This window comes from Gymnoscopelus braueri, assembly GCF_963280865.1.
Source record: "Gymnoscopelus braueri genome assembly, chromosome: 16".
Lineage (NCBI taxonomy): Eukaryota > Metazoa > Chordata > Actinopteri > Myctophiformes > Myctophidae > Gymnoscopelus > Gymnoscopelus braueri.
Genome location: NC_137616.1, coordinates 8406614 through 8433932, shown reverse-complemented (window position 1 = coordinate 8433932; position 27319 = coordinate 8406614). Strand labels below are relative to the sequence as shown.

Here is a 27319-nt window from a genome sequence, read left to right as displayed (position 1 = left end):
ATATACATATAAGATCAAGCTTTCGGTTTTGCATTCCACTCGTAAATTATTGCACAGTAAGCCACTGTGGGCTTGTCATGGTCACCCACATAAACCCCGGTATAAAAATAGAACAACAACATTAAACACACCAAACAAGTCTTCATCACATTTTTTTTCTTTCTTTTTTCTTTTTCTTTTTTGACAGGCACTGCTGTGGCCAGCCCAGCCTGAGTCTGCAAACATCAACTGTGGTGCCACAGTGTAAAAAGCATGAAGAAGTTCCTCTCGCCCGGTTGACTGTGTGTGTGCTCCTCCACGCCTGAAGAAGAATACCTTGTTTTTCCTCCAAACAGTTCATCTTATTTTCCTTTTTCCTCGGCGGTCACACATGGACAGCTTCGGCCCTGACCACCTCTCTCTCTCTCTCTCTCTCTCTCTCTCTCTCTCTCTCTCTCTCTCTCTCCCCCTCTCTCTAGCCTGATTTATACTTCGCCATACAATGCTGTCGCCCGCCGGAAATAGCTGATCTGCAAGCTCAAAACGCGCCGCGGATGCGGCGCGTTTTGAGCTTGCAGATCGGCTATTTTCCAGCACGTGACACTGTCATACGACGGAGCATAAATCTCTCTCTCTCTCTCTCTCTCTCTCTCTCTCTCTCTCTCTCTCTCTCTCTCTCTCTCTCTCTCTCTCTCTCTCTCTCTCTCTCTCTCTCTCTCTCTCTCTCTACTTGTCTTCTCCTCTGGGACGTCGGCCAGGTCCAAACAACAAGGGGATTTTTGGCATTTCTCATCACCAGTGAACCCAGTGCTTTGGCAACAACGCCAGAGAAAAGTCCGAGCCACGGGCGCAGAGGAGGATATATATCCTCAAATAAAAAGTCCTCTCTCTCTCTCACACTCCCCGAAACAGAGTAGCCCACCACGGTCACCTCTGAGAAACAGTGAAAAAAGGAGTGCGAGCGAGCGCTGTACCTTTTGCCTGGCGTGTGTGAGCGCACGACACAGGCGCACACGTGTGTGTGTGTGTGTGTGTGTGTGTGGAGCGATGGCGTGGCTTTTTTCTAGACGATGGTCTCCACCCCGATGAGCTTTGGCGTGAGGATACGCGGCGTGACGCCGTTGTTGAGGTCCTCCTCGAACTCCAGCAGCTGGCCCATGAAGTTGAGGTTGGGGGAGATGACGGGCCGCCGGGTCTTGACGAACTTGTAGGCGTCGGTCATGGTCATCCACGTGTGCTTCATCAGGTAGGCGATGACGATGGTGGCCGAGCGCGAGACCCCCGCCTGGCAGTGGATCAGGAGGCCCATGCCCGCTTGATGTGCTTCCTCTGGGGGAAACGGTGAAGAAAAGACACATGAGTCGTTTAGGGGCAGTGGTTCTCAAAGTGGGGTCCGGGGACCCCCAGGGGTCCTTGAAGGGGGGTACCCCAGCAAAATTAGTTAATAAAGCGTCACAATCGTTTTATCCACTTTATCCATATTTTATACTTTGGCTATTCAAAAATAGCAGATATACAAGCTCATAGCACGGCACCGTGCTATGAGCTTGTAGATCTGCTATTTTTGAAAAATCTCGAAAATGTGTGCAAATCTTTGAAATTTTTTTTTTCATTCTGAACTCAAATCTTTGCTTCTGGGGGTCCCTGGCACAACATATTTTCAGGTGGGGGTCCGCGGCCAAATACATATCAATTTGGGGGTCCTTGGCACGAAAAAGTTTGAGAACTACTGATTTAGGAGCAGTGGTTGTCAAAATGTTGAGCTCTGGACCATTAGCATTTTTTTTTTAATCCCACGATTTTGTAACCCCATATTTTTTTCACCCAGTGCCAATTGTCTAAGTAATCCTGGGGGAGTGTAGTGCACACTCCCTCTGCCAGCCTAGGGAGAGCTCAGAGCCAAGTTCATGCCTCCTTATGCAGCTAACAAGCTAACAAGCCTTCTTATCACCCGACGGGGGAGTTTCCCCAGTAGGACGTAGCGTCTAGCGTGTGGAAGGAACACGTTATTCCAACCAGTTCCTTTCCCCTCCATCAGGCACCCCGGCTGGCCAGGGGGAGGCGGTATAGAGACCAGGATTACTGCATGTTTTTGTGAGGGTACCTACCCTAGGGGACACGGGGAGAACATGCAAACCCACCTAGGGTATGGGCACTGATGACACGGAGGAGAGGACACGCCCCCAGCGCCCACAGCATCCCCGGCGGGAATCGAACCCAGGACCCTCTAGCTGTGAGGCGACAGCGCTACTGACAGCGCTACCGACTGCACCACAGTGCATTTTGTTTTTTATCTTCAAGGACCACCCCATCCCACCTCCCCACAGCAATAACACAGTCATACACAGTAATTTCTATTTAATTTATATATTTACAAAATATATATATGTACCGCATATATATTTAACGTGAATGATCTTAAAGCCAAATTTAAGCACTTTAAAAAACTTTTCGAATGCCTTAGTTATTTTTAGACATTTACTTTTCCCCCCCACATGGATCACCTGTAATTATGCCATGTACCACTAGTAGTCCGTGGACCACTGGTTGAGAAACAACCATTTAGATCCAAAATGTGAGAGAAAACAGCCAACTGATTCCCCCCTTGGGGAGTCACACTGCAGTACCTCATATGAGATAAATGGAACATCTGCTTTGTGCAAATGCTCAAAATACATTCACCCAAACTGGAGCACATCAGGCAAAAAATAAGAAAATCTGTCATTGCAGCGTGTCCGGCATACAATTACTCCAATGTGAGAGAGTGTTCCACCTCTATGGGCCCTATTTGGGGACAGGTGGGTCGGTGTGAGGCATGCGGCTGGTAGGCAAATTGACCAAATTGACCATTTCTGGAGGTGATTTCTTCCCCCGCCTGCGTGTGTTTGGTATTTTAGGGACGGTGTGGGAGGAGAAGTGCAGAGAAGGGCGGGTGGCAGTGGTGGAAAAAGTACTAGTTTTGACTAATAAGTAAAAGTATCAATTCTGCAATGTAGAAATACTCTGTTACAAGTAAAAGTCAGAAATTCAGAATTTACTTGAGTAAAAGTACAAAAGTATTGGTATCAAAATGTAGCCTACTTAAAGTGCCAAAGTAGAAAGTGCTCATTATGTACAATGTCCCATTTCACAAGTTTTCAAATGTATAAAAATATTTTGAAAATCGCAGATCTATAATTATTTTTTGTCCGGGTAGCTCAGTCGGTAGAGCTCTCGCCTTTAGACCACAAGGTCATGGGTTCGATCCCGGGCATCGCCAACTCAGCGTATGAGTAGCACGGCTTGGGTGCGGTAAGTCGTGCGGTAGGTACTGGGAGCTGATGGTAGGTGTGGCGCTCCACCTCAGCAATCCATCTCCCAGGGGTCTAGCGCATTGTACCGGGGACCGCGTGTTATCGGCTGATACCGACAATAAGCCTCTCCCGACCTACTTACTTACAAGCTCACAATGCGTCGCATCGCAACGCATTGTGAGCTTTTAGATCGGCTATTTTCAAATGGCCGAAAAGTATATAGGGCTGAAGTGGTTAATGTATGTTTTGTAATAATAATCAAAATCTACAAAGTAACTAGTAACTAAAGTTTCTAAATAATGTAGCGGAGTAAAAGTATAATATTTGCCATGTAGCGGAGTAGAAGTAAAAGTACTGCAAATTGGAAATACTCAAGTAAAGTAAAAATAGCTCAACATTTTACTTAAGTAAAGTACTTGAGTAAATGTACTTAGTTATTTTACACCAGTAGGGCAGAGCTCTGCAATTTCGTTGACCAACCGGCACCACAATTTCGCCGTCCGCTGTTTATATACCGTATGTTTCACTTGTCTGTTTCATCTTGGAATGGATCCCTCAAGCAAGTGCAATTGCTTTATTTTGCACTATAGGTAATAGAAATGTTATGTAGTGTTAAGGTGTAATTTATTCTGGTCCATGACCAGGACCAGGGTAACACATTTTGTTCTGTATACCTGTATGGAATGACAATAAAAGTCCTTGAACCTTGAATAACATGATTTCATATGCATTCTAAGCCACATACTGTAAGTTCAATTTTTGTATCAAACAAAACCGTAGTGTCATCACAACGCAAAGATAGGCCCGTCTTCACCTTCACCTATCCCATAACCCCGGAGGGTCGTTGGGGCACCACAGACGATCTGTTGACCAGCTCTCTCCATCCCTCTCTGTCCTCGGCAGCTCTCATTGCCTCACTGAGTTTCAAGTGAGTCCATTCTCCGATGTTGTCTTCCCATCTTTTCTTCTGTCTCCCTCGTCTCCTGCCACCTTGTACGGTGCCTTGCAGGATGGTCTTTGCAAGGCCTGAGGATCTGGTGATGTGTCCGTACCACCTCAGTTTTCGCTTTATGACAGTAGTAAGCAGGTCATCATGTGGGCCGATGGCTTGGCTGATCTTTTGCCGGACTTCCTCGTTGGTGACATGTTGGGTGTAGGAGATACCCATGAGTCTTCTGTAGCATCTCATCTCCATGCTCTGTATTCTCTTGCCTGTCACAATCATTAAATAATCGCCTGATCGGAACTATTTGAAATAGTCTCAATTATTTTTGCATAATCGTGAGAATCGTTTTGTATAAATGTAATCTTTTGGAAATTAGCAAGCTCAAAGCACGTCGCATCGTGTGTGAGTTTGTAGATCAGCTTTTTTTCACTTTTGAAAGTACCAGTCCATACCCGTCCGTGGATGTGCACAGTCAAAAGTATTTTCAGACTTTGGGTTATACACAGTAGCCTATATAAATAGCCTTAGTTAAACTTTGGGAGACCAAGTTTGTTGCAGAATGGCATTGATTAAGACAGATAGTCTAGGGCTATGGGAGAGAGAGTTGTTAAGAGGTCAGCGTGGAATGGGCACATTATCAAATGAAATAAATCTTTTTTTGAGGCAACTGGTCCGCGGAACCCAAGTGGTCTGCGAAGCATTCGCTGGGGGTCCTCTGCCACACACACACACACACACACACACTCACTCACTCACTCACTCACTCACTCACTCACTCACTCACTCACTCACTCACTCACACACACACACACACACACACACACACACACACACACACACACACACACACACACACACACACACACACACACACACACACACACACACACGCACACGCACACGCACACGCACACGTTGTCCTCGAGAGAGAAAAGTTTTTGTCCCGGCCGGCTCGTGTCCTCTCTCAACATGACTTGAAATAATGTACTTTCTGACACGTGGTGAGATTGCACATAATAAGCGCCAGTGGTGGAAAGTAACTAAGTACATTTACTTAAGTACTGTACTTAAGTACAATTTTGAGGTATTTGTACTTTACTTGAGTATTTCCAATTTCCAATACTTTTACTTCTACTCCACTACATCTCAGAGGCAAATATTATACTTTTACTCCACTACAATTATTTGAAAACTTTAGTTACTAGTTACTTTGCAGATATAAATTATTACAAATTATAAAACATACATTAACCACTTTAGCCCTATTTTATACATAGGCTATTTGAAAATAGCCGATCTACAAGCTCACAACGCGTCGCGATTGTGAGCTTGTAGTTCTGCTATTTTCAAACATTTTAGTACTTTTACTTTGGGTACTTTAAGTACATTTTGATACCAATACTTTTGAATTCCGGACTTTTACTTGTAACATAGTACTTCTACATTGCAGTATTGATACTTTTACTTAAGTAAAACAGTCAAGTACTTTTTCCACCACTGCTCAACGTGACTTGAAATAATGTACTTTCTGACACGTGGTGAGATCGCACATAATAAGCGCTGCGACCGTTGCTTCAATGCCCGAGTAAACAATGTACTACACGCTCATTGCTCTAATATTGGCACCGAGAGCTGCAGCCCGTAGCTAATATTATTAAATGCATGGGTTGTTTTGGTATGTACATTATTTATTTTTATTATTGGTACCGGCCATTGTCAGTTACAAGTTTGCCATATCTGTCATATCAAGTTTGTCATAAAAAAACACAATTAAATCATTCATCACAATAATTTGTACAACAATTAATCGTCAACCAGAATGTCACGATGGTGACAGCCCTAGGCATAATATTCTCCTTCATGAAAGGCTTACTGCTTGGTCAACTATTATATATCAATCAATTATATAATATACTTATTGTTTGAACCGTTTCTGAACCACTTTCAGCCTGGTTAGAAAGGTTAAACGTACCCTGCTCATTTTGTGAGCTTGTAGATCAGCAATTTTCCATCCATGGATGGAGAGTCCCGGTGGACTGTCTTTAGGCTGTTACCTGTTGTTAAAGTTATACTTTAACTATAACAATACTTACAAAGTTATAGTTTTAAAAATTGTTCTGGATGGAAAAGTCCAAACCACAACTATAACGAAGACAGCAGTGAACGATATAGTTATTTTTATCGTTTATAGTCATAGGCAACATTTCTCATGGATAGGTCACACGGGACAGACAAAAAAAATGACCTCCTGGGCAGAGACATCTGCTTAGAGTCCGCTATATCGTTGGTTCTCAAAGTGGGGTCTGGGGACTACCAGGGGTCCTTGGGAGGGTTCCAGGGGGTGTTAATATAGCATCACAATAATTTTAACCACTTTAACCTTTTATACTTTGGCTATTAAAAAATAGCAGATATACAAGCTCATAGCGCGGCACCGAATGCTATATGAGCTTATAGATCTGCTATTTTTGTAAAATCTTGAAAATTTGTGCAAATCTTTGAATATAATATTTTTTTAAGCGAACATTTGTAACTCAAATCTTTGCTTCTGGGGTGGTCCCTGGAGCGAAATATTTTGAGATGGGAGTCCGTTGGGGGTCCTTGACATGAAAAGGTTTGAGAACCACTGCGCTGTCTAGTTTATCAACTACATGAATCCTATAGCGTCCCTATTTCATGGGCATGTCATAATTGGTGAACATTCAGCAAAAATAGACAAACATTCAGCGAAAATAGCTGATCCATAAGCTCACAATGCTTTTGGATCGGCTATTTTCGCCAAGATTTGGTGTTGAGGGGAAAGAAAGGAGGTGACCAATTGAGCGACGGGGGACCGCGGTCAACGAAGTATTATACAATAGGGTTGAATTGGTTATGCAACTATGAAGCGGGCTTCACACTGAGAAAACACTTCTCACAGGACCAGTGCCAGACTCTTATTAAGTGCATCTGGTATTTCCTCCCAAGATAATTCTACATCATCTGCTCTTGGCGTCTGTTCGAGTTGCTGTAGATTCTTTGGCTACGCGTCTCCTGCAAAAGGGCACCAGTTTGACACCGCGTTTCCAAAGATTTTATGACACTGTGTTAGAGCTGCAACCATTGATTATTCTATTAGAGATTATTCTATCGATAACTTTTTTTATTTGAAAAATAAATTATATAAAATATATATGTTTTTAAAACCTGTATTATCAAGCAATCGATTAAAGGTATGGTAAGCGATATTTTTCGGTATTTTTTTTGGTTTCGTTAAAAAGTTTAAAGTACTATATTCTGATAGTAATCATTGCTACAGAGCGTTTGTTCGGTCACAGGGGTCTCTCCAGCTCTTTAGTAAACAGATTATAGTACATTTTCAGGTAGGTGACAAAATGTAAGCCAATCAGGAGAGAGCACTGAAAATGCGTTTTCTGTTTAATCAAGAGCTGGAGAGACATGGGAGACTCCTTTTACTGAACAAACACTCTATAGCAATGAGTACTATCAGAATATAGAGTTATTTAACACTTACTTTAACCAAAGTAAATCACTTACCCTACCTTTAACCACTTGAAATATATTTTTTTAAATATGAAAAAACTGAAAAAAGGTTTAGTATCAGGATCTTATACAACTCAGGGGCATATTTATTGCGTTGGACTGTCATATGGCGAGCTGACCTGGATAATATGGCCCACCCGCCGTCCCACTGTTGCTTCAAGCCAGTTCGTCTGTTTCCCCAGAATAGGGCTCTCAGTTTCTTTTCTTTTTTAGAAAATATTATTTTATAGCATTTCTGCTTTATTTCACACAACGGTCTGCCGTAAGAGAGAGGTAGCAGACAGAAAGAAGGGGTTATGATGACACAGCAAAAAGTCAGGCCGTCCGGGATTTGAACCAGGGACACACTGAAGGCATTTTGTGCCATATGTGGTAAATGCACCCTAACCTTTCAGCTATTGGGTCGCCCCGGTGCCCCGTAGCTTCTAAGATGCCAGGCTGCATAATGTCGTCTCTGTCAGGTGGAAACCTCATATGTCCAAAACTGTTACTTATCAGGATTAAAATAGAATAAATAAATAGCAAAAGTAGCAGATCTACAAGCTCAAAAAAAAAGTTTCGAGCTTGTGGATCTGCTTTTGTGTGACGCTGTAGTATGATCAAGTAGGGTGTTAATTTACGGGGGGGAAATTGTTTAGAGGAGATCAGAGGTTTCTGCCCGACAACAACGATATATCGTAGGCCTACAGCAGACCCTGATGAGTTCATATCTATTTGTTTGTATCAGCTGCAGCCAAACTACAGCTTACTGTAACAACGTAATATAAGGACTCATACTAGGTCTGCAACTATTGATTATTCCTTAGTGATTACTAGTGATTATTCTAAAAGGAAGCCAAACCAAAATAAGTTTTACTCTTATGTATCTGTACACAAGATGTAACAATAAATACAACCTTGAACCTTGAATTCTATGGATTCTTTTTTGTTGTTTTTAGTTTTTTGGATTAATAGAATAAATCGATTTATATATTTGTTGAACGGCCTCACTCAAAGAATTTCGATCTAAAGAAATCGCCGATCTACAAGCTCACAACGCCACCTGGTGCCACACATTGTGAGCTTGTAGATCTGCTATTTTAGCTATTTTTGAAAAAGTTTTGAAATGTAAAAGAATTAAGAATGAATACATAAAAATCCCCCCCCCCCCAAATCAATCGAACAACTTTTTCCCCTACCGATGAATTCGAACGCCTCCTCAAAGTACTGCCGCAGGTTCTGCTTGTTGCTGTCGGTGGCGGGCAGCCGCTTGTAGCTGAACAGGCCCGTGTCGTAGTGGTAGAGCGGCAGGTGCGTGGTGACGTTGAGGACGAAGCCGATGTTGGTGCGCTGCAGGAGGCCCAGGTCCTGGGCGTCGTGCTCGTTCCCCAGGAACAGGAAGGGCAGGATGGGCGTCAGCACGGCGTTCTCGATGTCCGGCGTGGAGGGCAGGGAGTGAGGTAGCGGTAGCGCCCCCGTCAGGCCGACCGCCCCGCCGCCGGGGTCCAGGCCCTCGTGGAGGTGCAGCGAGTGGTCACACAGGTTCTCGTGGCTCTGCCTGAAGCAGCTAAGGCCTCCTGTGTGTGTGGAACCAAGAGACAAGGAGAGAGGAAGATGGAGCAAACGGTCAAAACAATCAACGTTCATGCAGTCTTTGTTTGACTCACCCCAGGTTCAGTGTGGTAGTGGTCTCGCGTAGCCAGACAACTATTCCACAATCTCCGAATGCTATATAGCATCAAACGTTTTCATATCATGGACCCCCAAATTGACCCTTATTAGCCCGCGGAACCCCATTTGAAAAGATATGCCAGGGACCCCCATAGGAGAAGATTTTTACGGCTGTAGCAGTGATTCTCAAACATTTATACAGTATCAAGAACCGTGCATGAAGCCATGGACCCCCATTGAATGGGATTTTTATCTCTGGGACCCCAATCTACACTGTAAAATCAGTGCTAATTTAACTCTGAGAGTGTACAAAACGGGTCCATTTGGTTCCATTTGTGCACTCTCAGAGTTTCAGACCCATAAGGGCCCATTTGGTTCCTAACTATCTATCATTTAGCTGCAGACCCCCTGGAACTCCCTCAAGGACCCCATTTTGAGAACCAATGATATAGAGTCTGGAACTATACCTTCCAAAAAACGAGAACAGAAGCTGTCATCTGTTCGTCATTTCCGTTCACCAAAATATATGTTAAAATATCTTAACATTTTATTTTAGAATTTCCATTTCTATTAAGAAGGAAGCAATATATGCTCTGATTATTTTGATTTATGTTAGGACAGATTTGCGCGACTGTAAGACGAAACGGAAGTGGGAAAATTGTGGGAGGCAACAGTCTGGCCCGCGAGACTAGGGTGGTAGTAGGTGACTCTGAAGTTACAGTCAAGGAAGTGTTACACACACACACACACACACACACACACACACACACCCACACACACATAATTCAATTTCAATTCAATTCAAAGTGCTTTATTGGCATGAGAAAACATACGTTTACATTGCCAAAGCAGAAAGCACAATACAACAATACAGCAATACAAAAATATGTACATTTGAAAGTCAGAATCTTCAATAGATCACACCCCCCCCCCCCCCACACACACACAGACACACAGACACACACACACACACACACACACACACACACACACACACACACACACACACACACACACACACACACACACACACACACACACACACACACACTCACCATGCCGGCTTACCATGTCAAACTTTATCTTTGCCACGGACATACACAAAATAAGAGGTCAATAATATCACCAGAATCACAGACCTATAGCCCTAAATGTATACTAGTGGACTTCTAATGTGTAAAATGATAGTACAGTATTTCTGCATTAATTAAACACTTAGGATGACCCCTGCTCTCAAGCTTTAATTGTCCTTTTGATAGACACAAATGTTCATGAACAGTATATCGTCTCTGTCGGGGTGGAAACCTCATTATGTCCAAAACTGTTACTTTTCAGGATTCAGGATGCAAAAGTAGCAGATCTACAAGCTCAAAATGCGCCACGTTTCGTGCTTGCGGATCTGCTAGTTTTGATGCTTTTGTGTGACGCTGTAGTATGATCAAGTAGGGTATACATAAAAAAAAAAACACAACAAGTTTGAATATGGAGATAAGAGGTTTCTGCCCGACAGCAACGATATGCATTTGTGCCAATCAATCAATCAACCAATCAATCAATAAATCATTGTGAGGCCACAGGAAGTCACATTTGGTCATTTAGAATGAGACGAACGGGGCCAAACCAAGCCCCCAGAGCCGCGGTAGAACAGTGAAGCGGCCGTCGCCTGGTGGTCAAATCTGGGATTGCAATACTTCCACATTTAAAACGCCACTGTGCATGCTTCTACGGTTTGAAACCCTAGTGCGCCTGCTCGGTGCTCAAGACTTCCGCATTTGGGGCACCCAAATTTGGTGCCCATAAATGCGGAAGTAGAGTGAGTAGGGTGCTTCAAACGCCAGTGAGCAACTTTCATTGAAATGAATAGCTGTGGGCGGGGCAGTCCGCCCTCTAGATATATTACATTATATTATAACTGGGCCAAACCCTGGATAAAATCTTTCTCATGTAGCTCTGTGTGGGCAGCGCTGCCACAACCATGAGTTCACTACCCACTGGGGGCTTTCCATGCTAAAAATGTCTGTATGCTCTCATCATGCTACTGTAGGCATTCACCACAAGTGGCATCATGTTATGACAGCATTATGACAACAACTGAGCTCTTTGCATTCCGGTCCGATAAGAGTTAAAAATAACGGACTACTAACCACTCGCCAAAGAGTTTCGAAGAAGGCGTTCAAAACTAGTTCTATAAAGAACACCGGTTCTCAGCGCGGGGTCCGGGGACCTCCAAGGAGGGTTCCAGGGGGTCCTCAGTTAAAGTAGTTAATGTAGGCATCACAATTATCTTAACCACTTTATCCATTTATATGTTGGCTATTAAAAAATAGCAGATGCGCAAGCTCACAGCGCGTCACTTTGTCCCACACTGCAAGCTTGTACTGTAAGTCTGCTATTTTGACAATTTCTCTCTTCAGCAGGTCCCTGGCACAAAACCTTTTCAGATGGGGGTCCGCAGCCAAATAAATATCAATTTGGGGGTCCTTGACATGAAAAGGTTTGGGAACCCCCTGGCTTGATGTATAGCAAACTGGGGGTCCTTGAAAGTACCAAAGGTTGAGAATCACTTTCCTATGGGCAACAAGAAGCAATGGATTTATACTTGTACCATATAGTCATTTGAATGGCTTCATAACACATCAGTACGCGGAGGATTTGCAGTCCTTTCTATTTCAATTCCGTTTTCGATTCATAAAGGTACGGCCATGGTGGTCGATCACCTAACGACCGGTCGCATCCCCATTCATCATCTTAAGAATGAGAAATGGCTGAGATGGCCTCCAGCACTCCTGGTGCTGCCCTCACCACTCGACAAATAGCTTCCATTATGTTCCTCAGACTAGTCAAACTCTCAGCTAAATAACTATTTAAGCCTGTCTCTTTTGCTAAGACATCTGCACTTCTTCACATATAATCCTGTAATATTGACATAATGTTGGCTGCGAGGACGACATGGTCAGTTAAGAATGATGTCATACTTAGGCTATGTGTTCAGACTGGCGGCGCAAATGTTTGTCTTTAATATTACTTGGCCAAAGTTTCAAAGAAAGACTTTCTGCTGGTTTACTTACATATTTACACAGAGTTATTAACACCCAGACTCCTATTCTTTCTTTTTTTCTTTTCACAATAATACAACTTATTGCTCAAATATCTCCACACATAATCCACTCGTGGGGCGAGAGGTGGACAGATAACTTTACCTATACCTAAGTCCAATAGAGCTGCATTTTATGGTCAATTGTACTGTGGAAGAATAGTCTTCCAAGTGATATTAGTAACGTCAAAGAAAAGTTTTAAAAGGAAACTTAGACTTCATATACTGTACACTCAAAACATACAATATCATCTTTCTTACGTACCAGATTGATAGAACTACTTTTTTTTGTTTTTTTAATCTGTTGTATCCATGTTGGTATCTCTTTTTATACTTGACTTTTGTCCCCAACTTTTTTTTGTTGTTGTTGTTTTTAGATTTTTTTTGTGATACTATACTGTTTTTATGTTTATTAAAGGGATAGTTCACCCCCAAAATGACTTTTTTTCTATCGATTAGTCGAATTCAAGTCTCCATGGGGTGACTAATCAATAGAAAAAAAGTAGTAAAGGTTTTTTGGGTGAACTATCCCTTTAATGTCTTGGACCCCCCCAGGAAGATAATGGGGATCCATATAAATAAACAAATAAACAAAACAAAAAAAGTTTGGCCCATCTGGATTGGAATCATATTGATTTGATCATGTCTTGAACAGCTAAAAAAACTGCGGCTATTTGCGCAGAGCGACGTGGTCATACGACAAAGTAAAGGTTAAGCATTATTGCGCAGGTCTGTGTCGTTACCTTGTTTACCACAATGCAACCAACAACAAATCCAACCTGATCGCGTGCTCAGTGTGGACAGTTAGTCCTAGACTTGCATACTCACGATACCGATACCGATACCGATACCGATACCGATACCGATACCGATTCTACTCGACACCGCTGCACCACCAAGTACAAATCAGGCGTTTCTTTTAGAGTTGTTCCGATACCGATACCAGTATTGGAAAAGCTGATACTGCCTAAAATGCTGGTATCGGTGAGTAGATCAGTGGCTCTCAAACCTTTTAATTTCAAGGACCCACATAACTCTGAGAGTGTACAAATGGAACCAAAATGGACGAGTTACAGACAAAAAAGATGTAAGGAAGCAAAGAACCCTGAGAGTCCCTGGACCCCGCTTCAGACATCCCATCCTGGAGAAAATCATTTCCGTGCGCGCACACGAAAATGTTAGTTTTATTTTACGGGTTTTGGTACTTTTTTGGGGGTTTTATTTCGGTTTAAAAATTGATATAGATAATAAATTGGCAACAGCAGCAGCAGCTGCGCTGTGCTTTTTTTTGCAAACTGTTAATAAAGTATTCAATCAAAGCTACAAAGAGGGCATAAGTGTTTTAGCTGAGCTTAATCAACAATGCTGCCAGCTTAACATACCTCGAGCAATTGAGAAGTCACTGTTACTGTACATACAGTGCAACGGGTAAAAGTGTCATTATTTTAGACACGGGTAACTCCTTGAGTACTGTGTATATATCTGTTTCTCTCCGTCTCTGCATCTGAGACCAGTTCGTCACTTTTAGACGCCCACTCCTCCCACAGCGAATGACATTAATTCATTTTGTCAGATTAGCAGTTCAGCGACGAATGAGAACAAAGAAGAGGTAAAAAAGAATTGCATTGCAGGTTGCAGATCCGGTCTGTGTGTGCCCCATGTGTGCAAACCGAGACAGTAGGCGGTCTCTAGACCGGATCTGAGCAATGAGAAGTAAATAGGAACCGTTCTCCCGCAAATCCACCATTTGATCGCCTGGTCGGCATTTGCGGGAGATTTATGGTCGCTACGCGGGTGTCCGGGAGTGGACGCTAATTCCCGGGAGACTCCCGGAACTTCCGGGAGAGGTGGGATGTCTGCCACTTTGAGAACCACTGTTCTAGATCTTAAAGGGATAGTTCACCCAAAACACATTTTTTTTCCCCTATCGATTAGTCACCCCATGGAGACTTGAATTCATGGATTTTTTGTGTGTTTTTGTCACATTCCTAAGCCAATAATTTGATGACCAGAGGACCGGTAGGCAGCGGTTCCATAGGAGACACAAAGGACACTATTTGTGTCTCCTACCGGAACCGCTGCCTGTCAAAATATCCATGAATTCGGTATCGGGAAGGGAAAAATGGTGTTGTTTCTTACCAGTTATAGTTTCAGTTAGTGTGAGTGTTGCACCTGTTGGCTTTCAGTGGGTGGGTGGGTGGGAGGGGGGTCCGACCACACAGAGTATCAGTTTGTGTATTGTTCATATTACAAGTGTTGACATCACGCCAAGTGAGGTCATTGTCAATGTACTCAAAACATCTCCATGGTAACTGGGCAGGTGGGGGATCTCCTGTCAACTGTGGTCACTCTGTGTGTGTGTGTGTGTGTGTGTGTGTGTGTGTGTGTGTGTGTGTGTGTGTGTGTGTGTGTGTGTGTGTGTGTGTGTGTGTGTGTGTGTGTGTGTGTGTGTGTGTGTGTGTGTGTGTGTGGTAAAAAGTACTCTGATGTTTTACTTTAGTACAAGTAGAAATATGTGTTATACTCTGTTGGTAAGTAAAAGTCCTGTATTTTACCTGAGTAAAAGTACAAAGGTATTGGCATCAGAATAGACTTTGAGCACCAAAGTAAAAGTACTGAAATCTTAAAAAAAAAAATATCTGTAGACGAGAGAGCTTTTAGATCTGTAGACAAACTATACAATTGGTTGATGTATGTTTTGTAATAACAATCTAAATCTACAAAGTAACGTGTAACTAAAGTTTTCAAGTAGTTGTAAAAAGTACAATTTTACCTCTGAGAAGTATGGAGAGAAAAAAAAAGTCAAAGTACCTCAAAATGGTACTCATGAGTACAGTACTTGAGTAAATCTACCTCCACCACTGTGTAAGAGTCATAAAACAGACCAACCGATACCCCTGAACAAAACCCCTCATAAAGGCTCTTGTGTGATGTCATAACCAGTGTTGCCATGTCTGCTTATTATAAGCGACTTATACTCAGCTTCTTTTTTTTGTATAGGTTCCTTGTAAATATTGGTAGTTGCTAGTAGTTTTTTTTTGGGCTTGTTTTTAAAGTTGAGTTATTTGGGCTTGCTTCCAATTTCTTTTTTATTATTCTTTTATAGTTATCAAACATTTGCATGTCAAGGATGCCCCAAATCATTGTATTTCTCCGCAGATCTGTACATATGTTTTATTGCTAGTAGTGTTGATGATGTAGAGGATATTTTTTTGTATATTCTTGTCTTTAAATGTCTCTATGAATTGAATACACAGGACCACAATGGAAATAAGCCCTCAGGGCTTTTTTGTGTTATCCTTTTAGCACCATTGTATAATCGTACCACTGTACAATTTGCAAACTGTTAATAAAGTATTCAGTCAATCAATCAATCAATCAATCAATCAAGACCCCCATCTGAAAAAAATAAATAATATTCCAAATATTTCACTTTGAAAATAGCAGATCTACAAGCTCACAACGCATCGCCAACACGACACATTGTGAGCTTGTAAATCTGCTATTTTCAAATATCCGATGTATATAGGTTTAAAGTGGTTATGTAGCCTGCTTAGTCACTTCTTTTGGGCATAGACCTGGCTGCTTATTTCTCTCACGAAATCTGGCAACGTAACTACACAATGACAGAACAGGCCCTGCTGAGCTGAACCTTGGGTGACACAGGGGAATTCCAGTGGAGTTGACTTTAAGCTTATTATTCTGCAACGGTACATGTATTTTACGTGGGTTTATGAGAGTGCGAGCTCTGAAGATATCACTGCCAGAACTAAATGATAAGATGATACAGCCATGTTGTTATGCACAGCCTTTACTAAACAACTACAATGTTTGAGGCTTCAGCCCCGATCGGAGCCCCATTGACTACCGATATAATATTAAAGTTAAGTATTTAAAAAACGTATAAAACATTATGTGAAAAGAAAATTCAGTGGCCTACTCCAAAGTTTGGATTTGCTCACACATACACACGCATGCACTCACGCACGCACCCACGCACCCACGCACGCACACACAAAGACCGACACAGTTATGAGCAGCTAGCCTGAAGAGCCATGCTGTCAAAATACAATCGTGTCTAGTGCCTAAAACATTATTTCTGCCATTTCAAGCAATGTGGGTACAATGAAGTTGGTCTTTCCCTTAAGTGTTAGAGCTCATAATAAAAGAGAAATTAAAAATGAAAAGTCAGGTTCGTCGGAATTTTCTCTTTTATCATTCTTTATATCGTTGCTGTCGGGTAGAAACCTTGGATCTCCTTCATAATTAAATGCCCTACTTCATCATACAAGAGTGTCACACAAAAGCAGTGAACATAGTAGATCTACAAAGCCTCACAACATGTCGCAATGCAACGTTGCGAGCTTGTAGATCGCCTATTTTCACTATTTTTAAATGTTTTCTTTTGAAATAACAACAAAAAAGGAAGGGTTTTGGACATACAAGGTTTCCACCTGACAGCGATGATATATTAGTCCTCCACCACCACCATAACGAGACATATCCAGTGATTTTATTTGTTAGACAAGATACTACTAATGACAGAATAATGTTCTTGTGGGTGTGGCTATATACTGTACTGGCTACTGTACTGTACGTTATGTGACTATGACTTTATCTATTGTAGGGCTGTTGGAAAGCATCTGTGTTATTTTATACTTTGGCTATTCAAAAACAGCAGATCTACAAGCTCATAGCGCGTCACTTTGTGCCGCGCTATGAGCTTGTAGATCTGCTATTTTTGAAAAATCTTGAAAATGTGTGCAAATCTTTGAATACATATACTTCTAAAGTGACATTTTGTAACTCAAATCTTTGCTTCTGGGGGTCCCTGGAACAAAACATTTTCAGACGGGGGTCGGCGGCCAAATACATATCATTTTGGGGGTCCTTGAGATGAAAAGGTTTGAGAACCACTGATACAGGCTACTGTAGCAACATAAGTTTTTCAGAAAACTGTTAGGATTCTTTTTTGTTTTTGTCGCATTCCTATCAAATTATTGGCTTAGGAATGCGACAACAACTAAAAAATAACCATGAATTCAAGTCTCCATGGGGTGACTAATCGATAGAAAAAAAGTTATTTTTTTGGGGGTGAACTATCCCTTTAATGGGTTAAGGTGGCTAGTTCAGAGGCAACACACAAACTCCACACGGAACTTTGAAAGGCCCCTTTATTTCGACTCACCCTGAGCCAGCATCTTTGTGTTCAGAATGCACTCAATTGACAAATAGTCACCCTTTTTTCATAGCAGCGCCAGAATAACAGACTCTCCAAAAAGCAGCACACATTGTGCAGAGATGAGGTCTGTGGAGTGTGACCGTCTGTCATTATCTCTGACTAAAGTCACACAGAATAAGACCATACAATGTCTCTCTCTCACTTTCACAACCCAGTGGCTCAGTTCCCGCTTGGAGGCAGTGGTGGGAAAAAGTACTCCATTGCTCTACTTAAGTAAAAGTATCAATACTGCAATGTGGAAATACTCTGTTACAGGTAAAAGTCAGTAATTCAAAATTTACTTTAGTATTAATTTGTACTTAAAGTACAAAAGTATTGGTATCAAAATGTACTTAAAGTACCAAAAGTAAAAGTAGTCATTATGCAGAATGTCCCATTTCAAGTTTTCAAATGTATAAAAATCTTTTGAAAATAGCAGATCTACAAGCTCACAAGCTTCGCGACGCATTGTGAGCTTGTAGATCGGCTATTTTCAAATGGCCGAAATGTATACAGAGCTGAAGTGGTTAATGTAGGTTTTGTAATGATAATCAAAATCTACAAAGTAACTAGTAACTAAAGGTTTTCAAATAAATGCAGTGGAGTAAAAGTGCAATATTTGGATCCGAGATGTAGTGAAGTAGAAGTAAATGTATTGGAAATTGGAAATACTCAAGTAAAGTACAAATACCTGAAAATTGTACTTAAGTACAGTACTTGAGTAAATGTACTTAGTTACCTTCCACCACTGCTTAGAGGTTTTTTTTTTTTTTTACTTTACTGGAGTATTTCCAATTTTCAATACTTTTACTTCTACTCCACTACATCTCAGAGACAAATATTGTTTTTGTATTTTACTCCACTATAATTATTTGAAAACTTTAGTTACTAGTTACTTTGTAGATTTAGAATATTATTACAAAACATACATTAACCACTTCAGCCCTATATACATTTCGGCCATTTGAAAATAGCCGATCTACAAGCTCACTTGTAGATAATACACTTTGAACTTGTGAAATGGGACATTCTGCACAATGAGTCATTTTACTTATGTACTTTTACTCTAGTACATTTTGAATATGGGACTTCTACTTGTAACAGAGTATATCTACATTGCAGTATTGATACTTTTACGTAAGTGAAAACATGTGAGTACTTCTTCCATCTGGAAATCACCTCTCCCTCTCTCTCTCTCTCTCTCTCTCTCTCTCTCCCTCTCTTTCTCTCTCTCCCTCGCTCTCTCTCTCCGTCCCTCTCTCTCTCTCTCTCTCTCTCTCTCTCTCTCTCTCTCTCTCTCTCTCTCTCTCTCTCTCTCTCTCTCTCCCTCTCTCTCTCCCCCACTCTTGGCTTTTCACACCATGTACCAACTCTTTCCACTGCTAACCATAAACAAACTGACATTTTGTTTATTACATACCTCTTATCTCCATATTTTAACTTTTTATGTTTTTTTTTGTAAATTAATGGCCCCTACGAGCTTGTAGATCGGCTATGTTTTTTTTTATTCTGAAAAGTTACAGTTTTGGACATATGAGGTTTCCACCACACAGCAACGATATATATTATGTATATATATATATATATATATATATATATTTTTTTTTTAAATATATATCTTGAAAGTATTACGCATTTTCTAACACATATATATATACATTATATATTATATATATATATATATATATATATATATACACACACACACATCAGGCCTCAGTAGAGTCACATGTATTTGGCCGCGGACTCCTAACAGATTTTTTTTGTGCTAGGGACCCCCAGAGGAGAAGATTTGTGTTAGAAAATGCGTAATACTTTCAAGATATATATATCTTTTTTCAAAAATAGCAGATGTACAAGCTTGCAGCGCGGCACGAAGTCACACGCTCTGAGCTTGTATATCTGCTATTTTTGAATAGCCAATGTGTCAAATGTGGACCCCCCCAGGACCCCTCTTTGAGAACCACTGCACTACAGTGCACAAAAATAATTGCTGGGTCCCAAGAGGATAGTGCAGAATGTCTTCAAGCAGTATTATTAACATAAATAATAAGTCAATCATAGAAAAAGGTTTAGCAGAGGCCCGCACTGAAGCCCATCAAATCATCATTACCTGCAGAGGCTTGTGGCCAAACATGTCCGCAAGTGAATATTAGATGCAAATGATTTGATCCTCTCCTATTCTGTCTTTTTATTCAGTGTGCAAAATATTTTTATGAGACCTTATTGGAAAGCCAACAAACTGTTTATGAGAACACAGAGAGAAGACAATCATAGGGCAAGTTGAAGACATAATATCTTCATAAATAATAATTCACCACTGATGCCCGCCATGGCCAAACATACTATTACTGCTGCTGCTGCTGCTGCTGCTGCTGCTGCTGCTACTACTGTCTGCTACTACTGTCTACTACTACTACTACTAATAATAATAATAATAGGCCTTCGTCAAAGGACCTAAACATAGATTCAAACATGTACCCACACATATTGGTCAATTATTAACACAACATCCTCCATGGGTGCTCATTGTTCAGGCTTTACATTGTGTCATCTATGGGTTGTTATATAACAATTCTGTGTTTATGACTGAATCCACACAACGTTTTTTAAAACACATCTAAATTATTATTATTATTATTATAACCTTTATTTAACCATTAAAAACCACATTGGATCACATATGCGAATAACATTTGGATGTGATTTGCTGATGAGAGTGGTTATTTTCCCTTCGGAGATTAATAAAGTATTTCTATTCCATTCCATCTATTCTATTCTATTCTATTCTATTCTATTCTATTCTATTCTATTGTTAGTGAAGTCTCTTTTCTAAGTGTGAAAAATTACACAGCTTTACCAGAATGACAGTTCAGGTCAATACAAATGACAACCATATAACATCCGTGAAAACGCACCTACTACCCAGAGAGCTCCAAGGACAAGAATGGAGGACTAGATTTAACAATATAAAAGGAACAAGTCAATGCTAAGCCCGAGTGGGCTACATTCATTTCCATTGATATAAGCTCAGAGTTGCTATAATTCAATGTGTGAATATATTATGTACTGTAGTATAAATACCAGGAATCAATGTAGGCTATGTATGTATTAGGGATGGGACGATATGAAAATTACATGTCACGATTATTGCGGCAAGAAATAATTGCGATTAACGATAATATCGCGATAATCAAAATATGCTTAAAACGTACTTTTGTTAACCACTTGAACCCCCAGCATCCCTATTCTGGGGGGAACCTTCGGCAAAAATAGCCGATCTACAAGCTCACAACGGTTGCAACGCGTTGTGAGCTTGTAGATCTAGAATTTTTGGCGAATCGGATTTTGCGAAGAGTGAAATAAGAGCGTACCAAATGTGCTCCTTACAGGTCAGTTTTATCAAGTATAGATGGTTTAAGTTGTACTGAATTTGCAGTTCGACAAAAGCTAAGGACAATGAGGACAATTTCACGATAAATTAAAATCTCCACGATTATTGTGAGTGTTTTTTAATCACGATAAACGATAATAACGCTTATCGTCCCATCCCTAGTATGTATGCCAGTCCTTCACGTATATCGAGAGAGCCGTTCATCCGATCAACTTGGCACTAGGTTGGTGTACAGCTGAGGACCAAAGGGAGGGCAGTGTTGAGTGGATTGGATGAGCGGTTCTCCAGAAGAACCGTCCCGCTCCGTACGGGCACACGTTCCGAACGGTGGCCACCACGAGCCACATGAACCCTAAGTGTCCCTCTCCTGGGCATGTCATATAGGCGAGGATTTGGCAAAAATAGGCAAACATTTGTCGAAAATAGCCGAGCGTGCAGATCGGCTATATATGTTCGGTGAAGAGATTTGGTGTATAGGGGAAAAAGGAGGGGACCAAGTACCCTCGGTCAACTCAAGTATGTAGGGCCTAAGTGGCTAAAGGATATACTTATATGACATGGTTGACTCGGGGTGGAAGGAGAGATATGGACAGACACTTGCTGGGCTGATGAGAATGAGGCAGAAAACACTGGATTCCCTCAGCAGCACAACACTGCCTGCATTTCATGAGAATTCAATCTGCCTGCTGGAGACTCAGTGCTGTCTGCTCCTTCAAATGGACCGAGGCTCACACACACACACACGCGTACACGCACGCACGCACGCACGCACGCACGCACGCACGCACGCACGCACGCACGCACGCACGCACGCACGCACGCACGCACGCACGCACGCACGCACGCACGCACGCACGCACACACACACACACACACACACACACACACACACACACACACACACACACACACACACACACACACACACACACACACACACACACACACACACACACACACACACACACACACACACACACACACACACACACACACACACACACAGAAGATAGGAGCCTCCTCCATCAAACAGGGAGGGGAAGGGAGAGGAGGGGAGGGGAGGAGAGGAGAGGAGGGGAAAGGAGAGGAGAGATATGGAGGTGCTGTGATCTCACTGCAAGACGGTGTCTAGAAGGCATATGACAGGCACTCACCACCCAGACCCCAAACCGGGCATGCTTGTCCAACATCACATGCACGCACGCACGTGTGTGCACACACACACACACACACACACACACACACACACACACACACACACACACACACACACACACACACACACACACACACACACACACACACACACACACACACACACACACACACACACACGCATGCACACACGCACACACACACAAAACACCAAACACCAAACACCAAACACACCAAAGATAGAAGTCATGGCTCCAGCCCAGGGACGTCTAACTCAACAGGACTCCCTATTTACTAACAGCTGATACAAATTCCTGAACACTCAAAGCATGTTATATACTCAGCTAGGGCTGTGTGTGTGTGTGTGTGTGTGTGTGTGTGTGTGTGTGTGTGTGTGTGTGTGTGTGTGTGTGTGTGTGTGTGTGTGTGTGTGTGTGTGTGTGTGTGTGTGTGTGTGTGTGTGTGTGCGTGTGTGTGGGCTTGCGCGTGTTTGTGTGTGTGTGTGTGTGTGTGTGTGTGTGTGTGTGTGTGTGTGTGTGTGTGTGTGTGTGTGTACAGCTTGCTACAACATGCTAGGCTGGTGATTATGCCTCATTAACATAGGTCAGAAGGTGCTCTGCAGTGCATTTCCAACTGCTGTAATATTACTGGACATTATATTGAAATATGACTGATTGTAGTGCCGGGCAATTAACCGAAAACATATCGAAACCAATGTTTGGTCTTGATCTTGCTGATTTAAATTTCTTATGTATCAATGAATCGACATGAAAAAAGTCTAATAGATTTTGTAGAATAAACTATATCGATTAGACCGATTAACCACTTAACCCTGCATCATACTTCGGTGTACAATGGTGGCGTGCGAAAATAGTGAAAATAGCCAATGTACAAAAGTGAGCTTGTAGATCTGCTATTTTCACTATTGAAAAAATATATATAATTCATTAATTGTACTGAACGCAAACGTTTGAAATCATGATACTGATTTTAAGTTCTTATCGTCCAGCCTTAACTGAGTGGACAATATATTGCAATCGTACTGTAATCAAAATCATGAAATGGAACCATATGGACCGTCCGAAGTGAAAGAGCAAGAGTTCTTGCAAGATGCCGTGGAACAATTCAAATTCCATTTCCACAGAGGTGACATTTACACCATTAGTTAACAGCGGTGCCAAACAATAAGCTCACCCTCATACACTAAAATTTAAAATGAGTTTAAACCCATTATGGGTCCATTTGGGAAAATTTTTACAGCTTCACAGTTAATAGGGTGTTCGAGGGATGATGAAAATCCTTTACGGTTGTGTTAACCACAGACCTTATGGCATTTCACCAAAAATCTGTAAAAAAACGAAACAAAAAGAAATTTGACTTTGAGAGAGGAAGTGCAGAGTGCTAACTGGTTTCCGGGGTTTGGGGACTAGTACAAACGTTCCCTCCCCCCCTCCCACCCCTGTCCTCCTACCTTTGAGGACGATAGGGTCCTTGCCCTCCCTCCTCAGCGACTCCAGCACCACGTGCAGCGGCTGCGAGGGCGTCAGCCTGGAGGGGTCGGCGGTGCTCTCGTCGTAAACCACGATGTCTTTGGAGAAGATGCCCTTGAAGGGCTCCTTGCCGCGGGGGTCCTCGCGGCAGGAGATGAGGTCCAGCACGGTGATCTTGCCCTGCTGCAGCCGCCGCCGGCTGATCTTGTCCGAGCAGTTGATGTGCACGGCGCCGCGGATGTGGCTCTTGTTGTACTCCATGAAGGGCCGGCAGTCGATGATGACGGGCACCGGCGTGCCCGCCACGGGGTGCCCCAGCGGGCAGCAGGTCACCCGCTTGGCCAGCTCATTGGGGTGGATGACCCGCACGGACGCGAGGAGGAGGGCCTTGGCCGGGTGGTGGCTGGAGGCGAGGACCGGCGTGCCGCCGGCGCTCAGGGCCTCGTGGTTGCTGGAGGGCCCGCCCGCATAGCTGCTGAGGTTGGGGCTGCTGGCGCTCACCTGGCTGTGGGTCTGGGGGGCGTCCTTCTCATAGGTGCTGACCGAGCAGCAGCTGGCACTGCTACATCCACACGACAAGGAGCGCGTGGATCCGTTGGATGAGGGCATATACGTTATGAGATTGGTGGTAGTCGACTGGATCTTCACCACGGTGGTAGTGTTGATGATGGTCTTGCCCACGCCGCTGCTGCTGCTGGTGCTGCTGCCGCCGCGGTGATGATGGTGGTGGTCCCCTCCGCCTCCGCTGCTACCGGTGGTGGTGATGGAGTCCAGGAAGCTGGTGGTGTCCAGGCGCAGTTGGAGTTCCTGAGGTCGGATTGGCCTTGGCAGCGCCACCACAATTCTGTCGTCGAGAGGAGACGGAGGCATGGGGAGGCCGCGGGCGGTGACGTCTACGGAGAACTCGACAAGCGGCTCTGCGAGGAGGAGGAGGAGGAGGAGGAGGAGGAGGAGGAGGAGGAGGAACACAGAGAGTCAAGGCCTCAGGGTTTCATTCAGTGAACTGTAAAAACCCTTATAGTGATAATTTAGCTTTCACACCCTTATGGGTCCATTTGCACACTCTTGGGGTTAGGAAATTCATACGTTTAACACGGTGAGTTTACCAGTGAGAGGACATCCGAACAAAAAATATTCATTTTTATTTCAAAGAACCTCAAGGATTCGCCTGACCCCGCCTTGCAAAGGCTACGAACGGTGAGCGAAGAGTTCGGCCGCCCTCGTATGCGTGTGATCGACACGCAAAACCACAAGAGACCCAATAATAGTCATGTCAACACCTGCAGGGCAACACCCAAGTTGGTGGTGGGTGGTGGGTGCCAGCCGGGGGGCAAATAAACTAAAAAAGAGACTGTCCACTGTTTTAACCACTTAAACCCCAAGCGTCCTTATTGTGGGGGAAAAGCTTACAACAAGACGCAACGCGTTGCGTTGTGAGCTTGTCGATCTGCTGTTTTCAGCGAAAAGCTTTTCCCCACAATAACAGAAAACAGAAAAGGTACTAGCACATAGCCCTGAGGGACTCCGCTTAACCATAATGTGAGGTTTAAGTGGTTAAAAATAAAGACCAGCAGAATCTCATGAATCTGAATCACTTTTTTAATGCAATGGACATAATAAATCCCTGTAACTGCATGGTGTGTGCATGCAGTGTAATGATGCATGCTTCCACCATGCATCCCCATCATCATGTATGTATGTCCAAGCCTCAGCCTCTCTCTCTCTCTCTATAGCTGGAGCCTCTCCAGTATAGTGGCTACAGCTTTCTACACATCAGTGACAAAAAAGATAAAATGCTGCATCAACGCTACGCCGCAGTTTGGTCTCTCCCTCAAAATGGGAAGTCAGGGTGCAAAAAAAAAAAGGTACATTATTTTGCTCTCCCCCCAAAAAGGACAATCATTTAAAAAAGCCATGTCATCCTCACATTATTATGTAAAAAAAAAAAATATATATATATATACATATATATTTTTTTAAAGCCCCCCCCCCCGCCGAGCGACGTCTGTCCCTGTGCATGTGTGCCTGTGTGTATGTATGCACGTGCGTGTGCGTGCGCGTGTGTGTGCCTGTGTGTGTGCCTGTGTGTGTGTGTGTGTGTGTGTGTGTGTGTGTGTGTGTGTGTGTGTGTGTGTGTGTGCGTGCGTGTGCGTGTGTGTGTTGTCCTGTGTCGGTCGTGTGTAGCAGCGGTACACGTTCAGTCCGGGGAGAGAAATCATTCATGGCAAAATTCATTGAAGAAACCGGCATGAGAACGTGCTGAGAATATGATATAGCGTTCGGGGGAAAAAATAGCCGATCTACAAGCTCACAACGTGAGGCATCCGCAACGCCTTGTGAGCTTGTAGATCTGCTATTTTCCGATCATCTTGAATTATACACACAAAACGCAATAATCTCCATTATTCCGACTGCAAATATGAATCAATGAGAGAGAAGAACACACACACACAAAATGTCATGCCTGGATCTCATTCGGAAGACATTTAAACGTCCAATAACTTGTTCGCTATGGCTAAAGAATTAATAAACATTTAAACCCCCAATTTTTTTTAGAGAGATCGAGGCTATAATAGCAGGCCAACACAACCTATAGATTTAAAGCCAAACCAATAATAATCGGATATATATATTTTTTTCCCAATGCAACCACGAGAAAATCATTATCTTAATATCTAATTTCTCATACAGAATATACAGATAATGTGTGTGTGGGGCTGTATACAGTTCATCCTGACAGCTATAACTTCTACAGTAAGACAGACAGTGGAGAGATTCATTGATTCGATATTAGTCAAAAACGAATACAAAATCAATTAAAAAAATAATCAAAATAATACAATATAATAATAAAATATAATAATCAAAAGAATAACAATAATAATATATTTTCATAAAAGTTGTATACTTACATGTATTTGTATCGGTATGTTTCGCCTTGCTGCAGGAGGTGGGGTGGGTTTATAGAAGGGTAATAATAATAATAATATTATTATTATTATTCTAAGGCTGGCTGACAGGGGCGCCTCCATTCAGCAGCACCACAGTCTCGGCGTGGTGGTGGTTCTATGGACTTGAACCTCACAGAAATAACACTGAAGGAAGAGTCAGAGCCAACCTACAGAGAGGAGGGGGGGGGGGGTAGAGGGGGAGGGGGTGGAGGGGGGGGATTGACGGGGAATCGAACCAATGCGCGGCCGCATGCGTTCGTATGAAAGGAGGATTCGTTTGTGTTAACATACGGTGGAAGCACGCGTTGCCAGATTTTGTGAGAGAAATAAGCAAAAGCCAGGTCTAGGAAAACAAGCCCAAAAGAAGCAACTTTACGCCTAAATACAGCGGCTATTTGAAAATAGCCGATCTACAAGCTCACAACGCCACGACGCGTTGTGAGCTTGTAGATCTGCTATTTTCAAAAATAAATCTTGAAAAAAAAGTGACAAATGTGGATTTAAAAAAAAAAGAAAAACATTTTAACAACACCTATCTGGTACGGGGGTGGGCGGTGGGGGGTCCCTGGCATAAAATATTTTCAGATGGGGGTCCGTGGACAG

At 42.7% G+C, this 27319-nt stretch overlaps 1 protein-coding gene across 1 annotated transcript; it reads right to left on the bottom strand.

Moving 5' to 3' along the window:
• Positions 1-634: 634 nt before the first annotated feature.
• Positions 635-26838, bottom strand: dusp10 (dual specificity phosphatase 10). The gene is made up of 4 exons (XM_080453213.1): positions 26678-26838; positions 23747-24682; positions 8940-9317; positions 635-1308 (listed from the first exon to the last, which is right to left on the bottom strand). Exons 2-4 carry the CDS (start codon positions 24633-24635, stop codon positions 1043-1045), a joined length of 1533 nt encoding a protein of 510 aa, XP_080309339.1. The 5' UTR covers positions 24636-24682; positions 26678-26838; the 3' UTR covers positions 635-1042.
• Between the last annotated feature and the right edge of the window lie 481 nt (positions 26839-27319).